This window comes from Pogona vitticeps, chromosome 4, assembly GCF_051106095.1.
Source record: "Pogona vitticeps strain Pit_001003342236 chromosome 4, PviZW2.1, whole genome shotgun sequence".
Lineage (NCBI taxonomy): Eukaryota > Metazoa > Chordata > Lepidosauria > Squamata > Agamidae > Pogona > Pogona vitticeps.
The window spans coordinates 119,558,075-119,572,390 of record NC_135786.1 but is presented as its reverse complement, the minus strand read 5'-3'; the positions used below and the strand labels follow the sequence as shown (position 1 = coordinate 119,572,390).

At 41.3% G+C, this 14,316-nt stretch overlaps 1 protein-coding gene across 2 annotated transcripts in view; it reads left to right on the top strand.

Moving 5' to 3' along the window:
• Window positions 1-14,316, top strand: part of BRINP2 (BMP/retinoic acid inducible neural specific 2) — a 195,682-nt gene that overhangs the window by 58,073 nt on the left and 123,293 nt on the right. For both annotated transcript variants that reach the window (XM_020815123.3, XM_072998200.2), the window contains exon 2: window positions 3,359-3,697. In XM_020815123.3, the coding sequence (XP_020670782.2) occupies window positions 3,429-3,697 (269 nt within the window). In that variant the 5' untranslated portion in view covers window positions 3,359-3,428. The remainder of the gene's footprint in view (window positions 1-3,358; window positions 3,698-14,316) is intronic.

Sequence of the window (14,316 nt, the reverse complement as noted above, 5' to 3'; positions counted from 1 at the left end):
TACAATAGACCTTATCCCCTACTTTCATACTGAACCATACTATATCCGTATGTGTCTATACATATTATATTTCATATCCGTATTTCAAATATTTAGTTCAATATCTAACATCCTAAATTTATAGTAATTTTTTAGATTCTTTCTCCTGCATTTTCATCTATCCAATTATATTTCAGAGTGTCATGCTTTACAATCTTCAAAATCAACATTTCCAAAAAACAAAAGGATATATATGTCTAACCTTGTGCTATGCATGCAGAGGTCTGTCCCAATACATAGGAGTGGGCTTTTGATTCTAGTCTCTTCCTTTTTGTGTGTGAGGGGGAGCATTTACACAAGGGCTTATGACAATTGTGCTGCTGCCTTCATGAAATTTCTGTATGTGAGAATGCTTCTGTGTGAATTAGAAAGAGTTAAAAATCTGGACTATTCTTACTCCTTCCCCCCAACCCTCTGAAAGCATCATCTGCCAAAATCTCTGCAGCAATCTGGCATTACCAGCATAAGAGCAGGTCAGGCCACTCCCCGTCTGCCCTTGATAGCTGTCAACCTAAACTGTGAGGATGGCTGGACAACCATGCAGCCATTTATTATGCACTTAGGTGCAGAAAAGTATTTCATTAGCCAAATAAAAAAATATAGATGCCACATAGGAAAAAATATATTAAACTGGACCTCAGATCAGCAGCAAATGGGACATGGGTGTAGCAGAATATCTGCTCTTGCTCCGTGCTAAATTTAGGAACATTTGGGCATAGGGTTTGCAAGTTGTGATTTAAAAAAAGTAACCCTGTTTCTACCTCATACAAATGCAAACAATCAAAAACTGCATACTTAAAAAAGCCTCTTTTTGCTATTTTTGAGTTCAGAATGACTGAGTCATTCATGGCTTTAAATTAAAGTTTTCCATTAGTCCTTACAAAGTCTTACAAGTTTTATATATATAAAACTTGGCACAATTCTAAACAGCTGAGCTATTTACATAGCATAGTATTCGGACCAATCTGAATGTGTCTGGAGTCATGTCTTTTTAAATATTTTCACAGGCAGGAGCTAGAATTTTGTGGTTAGGAAGGAGTTAAATCCTTTCTTTCACACTGAACAGGTCTGACAACCCTGTATTAGCTGCCTAGCTACTCCAGACACATTCTGATTGGCTAGAATGCTATGCTATTCACATACAGTGGTGCCTCGCATAGCAATGTTAATCCGTGCAGCAAAAATTGCTGCAAAGCGATTTCGTCACCATGCAATTTTAAAAAGCCCATAGAAACGCATTAAAACCTGTTTAATGCGTTCCTATGGGCAAAAAACTCACCTTAAAGTGAAGATCCTCCATACGGCGGCCATTTTCGCTGCCTCTAAAGCGAGGAATCCGCACAAAAACACAGCAGGCGGCCATTTTGGAACCGCCGATCAGCTGTTAAAAAATCATTGCTTTGCAATGATCGGTAAGCGAAACAGCAAACCGATCATCACAAAGCGATAAAAACTCATAGGAAACATCGCAATGCAATTGCTTTTGCGATCGCAAAAAGTTAATCGCTATGCAGTTTTGTCGCTAAACAGAGCACCCGTTAACGAGGCACCACTGTAGTTCCTTTGGAATTCCCAGAAGTTATTTAAAAAGGAACAATTTCAGAAGTTTTAGGAGTTAAAAAGCACTAATTAAATGGTTTAATGTAGAACCATGAATGGCACAATCATCCTGAAGGGGGAAAAAGGACATGAAACAGTGGGTTTTTTCAGGTATGCAAATTTTGTCTTATCCACATATTTTATCTCTTTTCTATCAGCTATAGCTGGAAATCACTTACTTGTGCATGGGGTAAAACAGGAGGTTTTTTTTTTTAAAAAAAGCTCACCCCTTTGCCCAAGCACCCCCAAATTTGGCACAGATCAAGAGCAGGTCCTCTGTTACATCCATGCCAAAGCTGGTGCTGATCCAAGGTCTAGTTTTATAGTTATAATTTATTGTTTTGGCAATCTCAGTGTTTTTATTTTACTTATGGAGTGCTTTTTGCGCCTAAGCACAAAATAATAATTCGTGTCTGGTCCTCATTTAAAAGGATCTCCATGGGAAAGACATCCTCAGGCATTAAAGGGCTACTATTAGTTAGAATAGATCAGTGGTTCTTAACCTTTTTGAAAGAAACGCCCCCTTGAGCCATTGAGGAAGTTATCATCACCCCCCCTCCCTGTGGTGATATCTTTTTTATTTATTTATTTATTTATTTATTTATTTATTTATTTATTTATTTATTTATTTATTTATTTATTTATTTATTTAAGACACTTACATCCAATGACCCCTGAAAAACAAAATTCAATTCCAAAAAAATGAAATGCCCCCAAAAAGTAACATTTAATGATTTAGTTGCAAGTGAATTTTAAGACGCAAAAAGAAATTAAAAAGGGCATAAAAACAAACCGCAATGCAGGAACTAAAAATTTCAAGATGAAAACTCTGAAACTAAATTAAGATTGGAGGAAAATATATATTCATGCACATTGTAAAAAGGCTGCAGCCATCTTCACAGGTTTGGCTTGCTCCAGCGCCCCCCTACCGCCCCCTTCTGCTCCAGTGCCCCCACGCCGCCCCTTTTCGTTCTACTGCCCCCGTGAAAAATGAAAATGCCCCCTGGGGGGCATTATCGCCCACGTTAAGAACCACTGGAATAGATAATGCTATGCTAGATTAACGGTGGGCTAGCTTGATATAAGGCAGATTAATACCTACATTGAACTTTAGTTATAAGCCAAACTTTTGTCTATTTACATCTGGAGCTAAAAACTCCAGCCCATGAATTCCAGTTGCAAGCTGCAGTTTTACTATCATTTTTCCAGCTTTTTACCACAGGTGTTTCAAGAAAGTAAGGAAACAAATAACCAAAATAATAAAAAATGAAAAAGAATGCAGTTTCCTTAGTGTGGAGACAATGACAGCAGCCAGCGATGTAGAGGTATGCTTCAGAGCTGGCTAACATTTCACAATCTGGTGACTTGTCATCAGGGCATAAGACTGCCAATGTGTCAGCATGGGAACTGACCTTTGTGCCATTCCTACCATTCAGCAAAATAAGACAGGGATCTTCTTGAGGTGGCAGATTTGGGGGTGCAATTAAAAAGTGGCAAATTATCAGTTATTTAATGTATTAGATGTTTACTGCCATTGGATTTTCTGTTTCAGACATCAAAGTAATTTGGATTGTGTATGATTGGGGTCCATGTTCAGACACACTTGTTCATTGTAAGAACTCACTTTGGTGAATCCAAGTCCCCTACTCCTGGTATTTTTCAGCATGTTGCCCGTATAACACATTATTCATATTCTTATCATTGTGCTTTTCCTCTGCAGGAAATCCTAGAAGAGTGCCAAGAGGGAAGGAGCGGGGAGAGGATGAAGAAGCTACCTGAGCAGGAGAAGCATGAGGTGGCCGCGTGACACTTGGTTTAACGGGCTCCAGCTGGTGGTCCCATGGGTGTCATTGGTATTGGTCCTGCTGACTCTGGGGTGTTGGGGGCTGGCTGCTGCTGTTGCTGCTTCATACGGGCAGCATGCCTCCACATCCTCTTCCAGCCAAGTACCATTGGACTGGCTGCTTACTGATCGAGGACCATTTCACCATGCCCCAGAGTATGTTGACTTCAAGGAGCGATACCGACAAGGTTTCACCACCAGGTACAGAATCTACAGGTAAGCCAAGAGACAAAATGGGTTGACAAGAGTTGTCAAACTGTTAGAAGCTTTTGCTTCCACAGTGGAACGTCAGAATGTCTGGGATGTTTCCAGATAGTCGTATGTCTACGAGTATCTTTGTGCTACAGATTAAAACTGTCATAATAATCTTGATTATGTATTAGTCTTGTATTCTGGAAGACTTTCATGGCCAGGAGCCGATGGTTGTTGTAGGTTTTTCGGACTGTTTGGCTGTGTTCTGGAGGTTTTTCTTCCTAGTATTTTGCCAGTCTCTGTGGCTAGTATCTTCAGAGGACAGGAGTAATAACTCTGTGTTATGATGTAGTGTGTGCTATAGTTGAGTATTTGTAGCTGTGGGATCAGCTTTTTGTCCTTTTCAGGAGATTGGGTGATTATGGTGATCAGGGTGTTTTTTGTTATGGGTATATTGTTGTGATAAGGGGAGAGATGATCTGTCACTGTGATTGATAGGTGTTGTTAGCTAGACTTTTGTGTGCAGTGATCACCAGTCCTTGTGGCTGGATAGAGTTCACTGACCTTTTTGCAGGCTGTATTTTTCAGTGCTGGGAGCCAGGCTGTGTTGAGTTTTAGGCTTTCTCCTTTTTGCTTCAAGCTGTGATGTTTGTGGATTTCAGTGGCTTCCCTGTGAAAATGGGAACCCAGCTGGAACCTTTTCGGGAACCCAGCTGTGTACAAATGCCTCCTTTCTCAGTGCCTGCACTTTCAAACATTTTCAATTAATTTTGGAGCTGGTATAGACCAAAGAAAGGTGCAGAGAGTATAAAGAAGCTCAGTATGTGTTTTATATTCTGTCTAATATATTTTATCATGCATAATGTGCTCAGTATAAATGTATGTATTTATGTAAAATTGAGAGTCTCAAGTCAGATATATATATATTTGCGTTTCGGCGAAGCCTTCTCCAGGAGCTAAGCATACATATATATTCAAAAGAAAATGTGAATGATTTGATATCTAACATGTGGTTTTGTATTATGCTTAGCTCCTGGAAAAGGCTTCACCGAAACGTGTAGAGTCAGAGCTTCTTAGTTACCCATTTAAAGAATACAGAATAAAGAACTCAGTTCTAATTTCTACATCCTGAGATTTTGTCATTTATAATCTGGACTTCCATGGATGTACCAGTTCCTTTTGTTCTGTTTCCCTTGTGATGAGTCAGAATAGCTAGCAATATCAAGACAGTATAACTTGAGAATGTATATGCTCTACAAGTATTTGCATTTATATTTATACATGTTGGGATGTGTATGTGATTGTCATAAGGCAGTATGAGATAGCTGTCTCTGCCAAAAAGTTTTGGGTATGATAAAGATACCATAGTGGAAGGTGGCCAAATCTCTACAGTGGCCATCATTTACTGGAAAGATCACCTATGCAAAAAATCTTCTCATTATCTATGGCTAGGCTCTTCTTAAGTGTGAGTTTCTTCTGTCACACTAAATTTTCTCTGAGTGGAAGGAGTCAACTGCAGTTACTTAGGGCTAGATTCAGATTTGGTGAAAGTAGTTTCTGGAACATGACTTGATTATCCTGTACCAACATTTTAGGCGTTGCTTTGAGTAGATTCCTGCTATTTAATGACAAAGAGCAGACAGAGTAAATATGCAAACCATGTTCATTGAGGAAAAACCAGTGGTTCTGTTGTTTTTTCCTTTAAAAATATGCTGTGGTTGTTTGCTTGCTTGCTCACTCACTGGATTGCCAAGTTTTTCAAGGTGCAGTGGAACTGCCTGGTGTCAAATTAGATTAGAAAAACAGACATTTTAGTTTGTTAGCTCCTTTGGAGATAGACAGGCTTGCAGTTATGCTCTCTCTATGTAATGTTGCACCAAGGGATTTTAGAATTCATATTACTCCAGCAGCAGCATTCACAGAATTAACCATCCATCCATTCTTTCCTGCAAAAGTCATAGCCAGATATTTGAGATTAGAGAAGCAAACATGGCTAAGTATTTGTCTGGTTTTGTTTTGATAATTTTCACAGTGGGTTTTAGGAGCAGGAAAAAGAATTTTGTTAGAACAAGGACACTTTGGTTTTGATCACCCTGCTGCCAGGAAGTTATCAAATGCTTCCTCAAAATATAGGCATCTTACCTTTCATTTGCAGCATGTTATGTGTCATAAATAAATTATTTCAGTCTAGTTACAGAATTATTAAAATATCCAGCTGAGACAGAAATTTTTCAGAGAGAGAAGGAGACACAAGGAGGCCAGAAAGAGAAAAAGAGACAGTATAGTGTGTGTGTGTGTGTGTTATGTCAAAAACATGCCATTTTCTGAACAATGTTGTGTAGCTGTAATATGTGATAAGTTTATGTTATGTTGATTGACAAATTATTATTAAAGAATTAACTGATTAATAACAAACACTGACTTTTAAAATAACAGTTTACAGAATATACTAGTAGCAGCCAAGTAAAATAATCAGTTGATACATGGTTAACTCAGTTAACTTGCTCTTAGTTCAGCTTCAGGCTGAGTAAGAGAGTGGAACGCCACCTATCTTTCCTTGCAGTACCGTATTTGCCGGTGTATAAGGCGATTGGGCGTATAAGACGACCCCCCAACATTCCCACTCAGAATGTAGAGTTTGTTATATACTTGCTGTATAAGACTACCCCCTCTTCCGCATGCGTGATTCTGCTTTGGCTGCATCATGGGGAGACTTCCTTTTGCCCCTTTTGGTTCCTTTTCCAAGAGAGCCAGGGTTTGCTGGAAGAAGGAACAGCAGCGAGGCGGCAGCCATTTTGACAGGCAGCAGCCATGTGGTTGCATCTCAAAATGGCTGCCGCCTCTCTGCTGTTCCCAACAGTCAGCTGTTTGGCGCTAGAGTCAGGCTGTTCCCAGGCTAGGAGCGGGGCTCTGCTCGGTCTTACTACCAGGTAAGTGACTTCGCTGGGAGAGAGGGAGGGTTTGCTGGACATGCACCCAGCGTACAAGACGACCCCCCCACTTGGATGTGTGTTTTTCAGGGCCAAAAAGTCATCTTGTACGCCGGCAAATACGGTAGATGCTGGCCCATTAGGACAAATGGAGCACTGATTTACTTCAGTCTAAGTGATCCTTAGCAAGCCCAGACCTGCCTGCCTTCTTGCCAAAGGCAAAAGACTGAGGCTCCACCTTTGTCCTCTTTCTGCTGAACTGAGTGTGTGCTTGCATGAGGCAGATCGAGGGCAGGGGATGGCAAAAAACAAATGAAAGAATGTATGTGAGTGAATAGACTAGTTGTCTAGCTTTGAAGCTGTGTGTGGAGAGAAGTAGTTATAGACATAAAACAGCTGAGTTGCAAAGGGAATGAGCAGAATGGAGGCCATTCAGCAAATATCTGCCTGCCTCTCCACACCCCACCACAATAAATACACACTTCATAAATACAGGCTTCTGCTCCTGGCCGCAGCAAACCTCAGCTGCTATGCAACTTGTTTCTGCAACCATAATGGACATGAAGGCACAGTACTTGTTGTCTTCCTCACCAAGCAATTGAGTCCCAGGAAAATCCTCCCTGGTCCACATGCTTTTAAGCATCAAATGCTGCTTCTCCATTCTCCCCTAACTCCTGGTGCTTTTCCCAAAGTGCCATAATGCTTGTATCTTGAGACTAAGAAATGAGTTTCATATCATATTGATTGCATCCCCCATAATTGTGGAGCCGAGTTCCTCTCCCAGTAGGCAAGGGAGTCATTAGCTTTTCTTGTGTTGCCTCACTTGACCTGTTGCCCTCCCTGAACCCCTGGAGCCACCTTGATAATAGTTTTTCCTACCTTCTTTTCTCAGTTGCTCCTCTTCTTTGAGAATCAAAGTCAGGGCCCTCCTGCTCCATCAACTGCTTTACTTAGTGTTGTGAGTCACGAACTTAGCTGGCTGATGGGCTTTGTGGTGATCACCAGATAATTAGGATAACAGAGTCTCTTAGAAATAGAGGTTAAAGAAGTCAGCCACACATACAGGGATGTTTGCCAGCAGTGCTCCTGGTGGGCGGCTAGTACAAGAGGCAGAATAACACTGAATGGGTTCCCAATGAATTCTTCCCTGCCCCCAGGAGGACTGTGCTTTTATTAACATTACAAGCTCACAGATAGTGGACAGTATACAAATAGGTTACAGAGTTCAGATAGGACAATGGTTACATCATGCCTTTAGGATTGGCCTAAAGAAAGGCTCTATGCAAGCTCTCTAGCACCTATGAGAAAGAAGAAGAATGGTGGGCAGTCATGCCCCTCAGAAGCAGCTGTGACATCATCCAGGAAGGTTTTCCCTCTACTGTAGATTAAGCCAATGGCTTAACAACCTTAGAAATGGCACCACCACAACTTACGATCAAATTCTCCTGCTTAATACATGCAGTTTATCACTACTAATATTTTATAGGTATTATGTGCGTGTGAGAGAGAGAGAGAGAGGAAGGGAGAGAGAGGGAGAGAGAAGTCTGTAAACCTCTTGGATGAATTTCTATCTGTATTTTTTAAAACCTAGTGAGGCTTCCACCTGGTGCTCCAAAGGTTCGAGAACAAAGCTGCCCATTGCTCTTAAGCACCACAAGAGGAATCTGGAGAAACTGTTGTCTAGCTTTCACTGTTTTGTTGAGGAAATAAGGTTTATTTGTTTGTTTGTTTGTTTATTTATACCCTGCCCATCTAGACCAAAGTCTATTCTGGGTGGAAAGATGTGGTTAGTAGTTACTATATAGACAGAAGACTGAAATGGCCTTGAAACACTGCAGCACTTAGAATTTACACATTCCCCTCCTCACCACCTGACTTTTTCTTTTGCACTGGAAAGAGTCTTGTCACATTTTAAATATGAACACATTCTGAGGTTGAGTAATACCTTTATTGGGTTACTAGCAAGTCACAAAGAAGGTGAGCTTTTGAGTTATTCAGAATTCTTCATCAGTTAATGATAGTAAAAAAGCTGTGGGTTGGGGAGAGGCAAACAACAACTATAATGAGATAGATGTGATGCCCATTGAGGACAGACTGCTAGCAAGGCAAAATGCACCTGACAGATTTCAGTGTCAAGATAGTTTCTCCCTTCTCTGTAGGAAAAAAGTGTGACTGGGACCCCCAAATATTTATTCAGTGCCTTGAATGAAATGCTTGGGAACTCTTTATTGACTCAGAGCAGAAGAATGGGAGAGAAGACAACAGTGTCTTTTTATGGCATTGAATTTGTCCCAGCTGGTGGATTGTGGTAGTTCCAACAGCAAGTAAGAAAAGAGTAGCTAGCTATGTGATCCATCTGTAGAAATGGAATCCTGCTTGAGTAATATATTCATTGTGTACCCTCAGTATGCAGTAGTAAGAGACAGAAGGCAATTTTACCATATTCACCCACAAACGCCTGTTTTAGAGGAGACATTACATTTTCCCAAGCTGAAAGTGATGAGGAGTCCCTTCCAGTTCGAGAAGCATCATGCCCAAGCTTAAAACAGGCCAGGGCTGGGGTGACAGCAAAACCATTCAAAAATTACCTGTCTCCCCACCCCAAGGCTTTTGAAATGAAAGGGGGGGAATTAAGAGGGGTGTTGAAGAAATCTGGTGTGCTGGATGCTCCACTAGAGCCTTGGGACTACAGTGGTGCCCCGCATAGCGACGATAATCCGTTCCGGAAAAATCATCGCTATACGGATTCGTCGCTATGCAAAATAAAAAAGCCCACTTTTGCTGCCCAGTAAGCAAGGAATCTGTCCCTAAACACAGCGGGCAGCTATTTTTTTAAACCCGCCAGCCATTTTGGAACCACCGATCAGCTGTTCTAAAAACATCGCTATGCGAAAATTGGTAAGCGAAACAGCTTACCGATAATTGCAAAGCGATATTTTACCATTTAAAACATCGCAATGCAATGGCTTTTGCGATAGCAAAAAAATTGTCACTATGCGGATTCGTCATTAAATGGGGCGCCCGTTAAGCGAGGGACCACTGTACACGACATATCATCTAGATACGTGATTGAGCAGAATGCTGGATTTGGTCTGAATTCATCACGGCTCTTTTTCTTCAGATTATTTCAACATTTTAAGGTTAGTCACCCTTTGACAGAGTGAACAAATTCAGCCCTGAAATGAATGAAAAAGAGACCTGAAACAAACATTTAAACCATATTAGGTCTAGGAATTATTGATCTGGATTCAATGCTGTTCAACCCTGGAGTAGAGCAACACCACAATTGACCTTTTATAAGGTTTATAAGGTTGGGTGAATATGGCAGTTTCTTGATCAATACAAACATTTTTTTACAAATTAAACAAGTGATTCATTGCATCAGTGATGATCTAGTAGACATTTTAAAAATAATTCCTCCTGACCCTCTGCAGATGATCAGGGGAAATGCTTAACTGGCTACAAGGACCATATAAGGGGGAGGCAAGGCCACAGTAAGCTACTGAGTCCTGCCTAATTGAGCCAAGTGGATCTTAGGACTAAAAGCTCACTTCATTAAGTGTAAGTGTAGCGTTCAGCCCTGTCCTCACCTGTCCGTCACAGCTGAGCAGTGGAACAGCAGCCAATGGGGACGGAAGGTGGTGCTAAAGGGGGAGGAGCTGGGTTATAAATAAGGGTGTATGTGTGTATGAAAGGGAGATTGGAGTGATTTGAGACTTGTGAGAGACTTAGTGAGTCTGTGGGTCTATGAGCATAGAAGTCAGTGAGAGAGGAGTTCTGTGTGTCAGTGATTTCAATGAGAGTGAGAGACCTTGATTAACAACTTGTGATTTACCCATTTTATTTTGTTATTCAAATAAACACGTTTTGGTTTTAAAACAACACTGGTCTTCTTAAATATTTGATACTATTGGTGGCAGCAACTGAGTAGGAAGAGTGAGCACTTCTGGAGGCCTGAGACAATAGAGGCTTCAGCGTGCCCGCTACAGTAAGCAAGTACTGTATCTTTTTAGGGCAGACTTGTAAGAAGGAGATTGTTGTACACCGTGGCTGAGGTCACCAGGACTCAACCCAGCCAAGTAGGGGTACTCAGGCTTCCAATTACTCTCTGTCCGACTGACCAAATTCTCCCTAACAGGAAGCTGGTCATGACATGGTGGCACGGCGAGACAGATCTTATGTTCCTTGGTGTTTGTTATAAGTGGCAGGGCGAAATGTGTTTCACGTGCCTTGGTACTTGTTTTTGTGATCAGCAGCATAATGGACACTACTGTTCGATCTGGGTGCTGACGAAATAGCAGAGTGACACGGACACTATGGAAACTGTTTTTACGTGCCTCGTGCTTGTCAGTTTAGCACTGCCTAGAGGCAAAGGAATAGACCTCAGCCTTAGGAATAGACCTCAACAGATGGGAAACTCTGACATCTGATCGTTCAGCCTGGAGGCAGGCAGTACATCACGGCCTCTCCCAATTTGAAGAGACCCTTGTCCAGCAGGCTGAGGCAAAGAGGAAGTCACAAAGGAAGCAAAACCAGGGAGCTGGACAGGGGACAGATTGGATTTGTCTCCAGTGTGGAAGGGATTGTCACTCTCGAATTGGCCTCCTCAGCCACACTAGACGCTGTTCCAAGTCCTCCATACAGAGCACGATACCATAGTCTTTCGAGACTGAAGGATGCCTACTACTAGAGGCAAAGTGTGAAACAGGAAAGACTCTTAGGAGTTCCATTCTTTGCTTGGCAGCTGCTGTAAGCAGTAAGCTTTTAAGGAAGCCCTGCGTTTCAGTTGGATCCAGTTGTTAAGTAAACCTGGAGGGTGCTCTCTGAGAAGAGACCTCATGGGGACAGCTGAAACTGTTAAGATCCAAACTGCTAGTTCAGTTTGACATTTTCAAGGTTTGCAGGATAGCGTGGCAACTCCCATTGAAAAAAATGCTGAGGCAAATTCATCACTGTTAAGGCAGGTTCACACAAAGCTGTTTCTGTGGTTTTGTCTGTTCTACTCTGTTGGAGTGACAGGCGTTAGAGAAAATTTTTTTCTGAATTGTTTTTGTTTCTGCTAAATGCAGGTTGACCAGGTGTCACTAGAGTGACCAAGTGTCATAACCTACCAGTTTTGCTCAAGAGGAGTAGCAAGGGGGTAGGGTGAAGCTTTTCTTTGGGCCAACAACTTTTATGTTACAAAGTGACCAGCCAGGAACAAAGATAAGCTTGTGAGTTGCTATGCAAGGCAGCAACTCGTGGTAGCGCTTTGAGCGGACCACAAAAGTTACTTTCTGTGCTGTGAGACAGACAGGAAGGGAACTGGAGATTTTTTATTTTTTGCTAGATCAAGCAGAGAGAAAAGGATAGCAGATAGAGAAGATGGAGTCAGAGGCAGAACTTTTGCCGCTCCTTAACTTTCTGAAAAAATATATTGCTTTCATTTGTGAGGAAACCAGGAAAATTAAAGAAGAGAGCTGCTAGTCAGAGGTGGATGAGAGAGAGGAAGAGAAGACTTCAAGAAGAGGGATTCCTATCCCATTATGACAGAGATGACATGTATCACGAATCAGGGCAGAACTGGGTGCAACCATCCTCTGATGATTTTTTTTTCTTTGAGGATGATGAGGAACCAGATTAATTTTTTTATTCAGATGAAGAAGGGCCGGTTGAACATTCAGATAGCCATTCTATAATGCCAGAAGTCTTTGAGAATTTTCAAACTCAGTGGACATTTAGAAAAACAGGATTGACTGTAAAAGACGCACTGGACAGTCTCAGAGATAGAGACTGTCTTCAAACAGTTTAAGGCACTTTTAAATGAGTGAAAAGAGACATCGGAAAGAGCTTTAAAAGGGAAACGGAGATCAAAGAGCTCTTTCCGATGCCCCTTTTCGCTCCTGTAAAAGTGTCTTAAACTGTTTGAAGCCTGTTTTAAATGCTTGCAATGGTTAGCCCACCTCCTGAAACTTATGCAAACTTATTTTGGTGTTGTTCTGACACTTTGTTAATTTGTGGTGATTTTTTGTTTTTCCCCTCATTGAACTCCATGCATTTCAATGAGGGGAAAAACAAAAAATCACCACAAATTAACAAAGTGTCAGAACAACACCAAAATAAATTTGCATAGGTTTCAGGAGGTGGACTAACCATTGCAAGCATTTTAAACAGGTTCCAAACATTGTAAGACACTTTTACAGGAGCGAAAAAGAGGCATCGTTGTGTGAAAATTCCCCATAGGAAACATCGTTGTGTGAGGCGGCAAATTTAACAGAAAAAGGCATCGTTATGTGAATTCATCGTTGTGTGAGGCACCCGTTGTGCGAGGCACCACTGTATTTGTAAAAGGAAGCAGGCAGTAGATGTGGTGATGAATAAGGGGCACATTTTTCTTGCAGAGTATGGGAACTCATTCTACCAGTGCAAAGCAGAAAAGGCTAGCATATAGCATTCCTTTTAAACTAGAGGTAGTAAAATATGCTAAGGAGTATGGAAACAGTGAACAGTGCAGAGACATTTTGGGCCTCCTCATCTGAAAAAATGATTAGAGAGTGGAGGAAACAGGAGGATCAGCTGCAAAAAGCTGATAAAAGCAAGCACACTTTCTGTGGACATGCTGCATGCTGCAAAGTAAAGAACTGAATGATGGAGAGAGAGAAAACTTTATTGCTGTAAGGAAGGAAGGGAGGAAGGGAGGGAGTGGAAGTGAGGCATGCTTTGCTGTTTGCTTACACCTGTGCTGGTGGTGATTTCTTCATCATAGCTCTTATTGACTACCCAGCAACAATCTGTTTATTCATCTCTTTCAGTGCAGTAACAATTCATTATAAGTGTTAAAACTTGAGATGGTAATTCCCACTCATTGTGTGTCATCCTGCTGTAGAAGTCTGCTTCATGATTCTCCACTTCTGGTACATGTATGACTTGTGAAATGACATGCTTGAGAATACACCAGTCCCAAAACTGTACTGTTAGTAGCAAGAAAGACATGGATTTTGTTCCTCCTTGGTGGTTGATATAAAGCATTGTAGTGTTGTTGTCTGTGGCTATTGGAATAACTTTGCCAACTACAAATTGTTCAAAAGCTCTCACTGTGTTGTACACTGCAAGAAGTTTGAGCTAATTGATGTGACAACATCTATCTATTGCTACTGTCTTATGAATTTGCCAGAATATTTTTTTCTGGTTTTCCTCTCCTAAAAATGAGGTACATCTTATTTGGAGGTGCGTCTTATGGAGCAAAAAATACGGTATTTTGTCCAGATGAGAAGTCTTAGTAATAAATCCTTAATTTGCCATGTTAACAGAATGAAATTGTATCTACCTGCAACAGCCAGAATGTATATGTGTAAAACAGTTTTGGATCAAGCAGATCAAGAGATTGTGCCTATTTTTGGGAATGTTGAAAATGCTTTGATTGATGTTGGTTTTGGGGAAACTCAAGATTCAGAAGATCTTGTGTTTTCTTGTCATTAGTGCAGCCGAAGATCCGGAACCTGAGGGGTTAACTGTAGCCGAGGAGAATGCTGAGCGATTAGAAACACAAACAGCTGAATCGCCTCCAGATTCTCCTCCCCTAGTAGACAGGCTTCGGGCCAGGCTTCGGGGAAGACTTATGACAAAAAGGTCAGAGGAGCGCTTGAAGGCAGAAACATCCGATCTACTAGGCCTGATTTCTGACAGGATGAAAAGGCTTCCAGCAGTTCAAGGACTGTTTTTACTATATAAGCA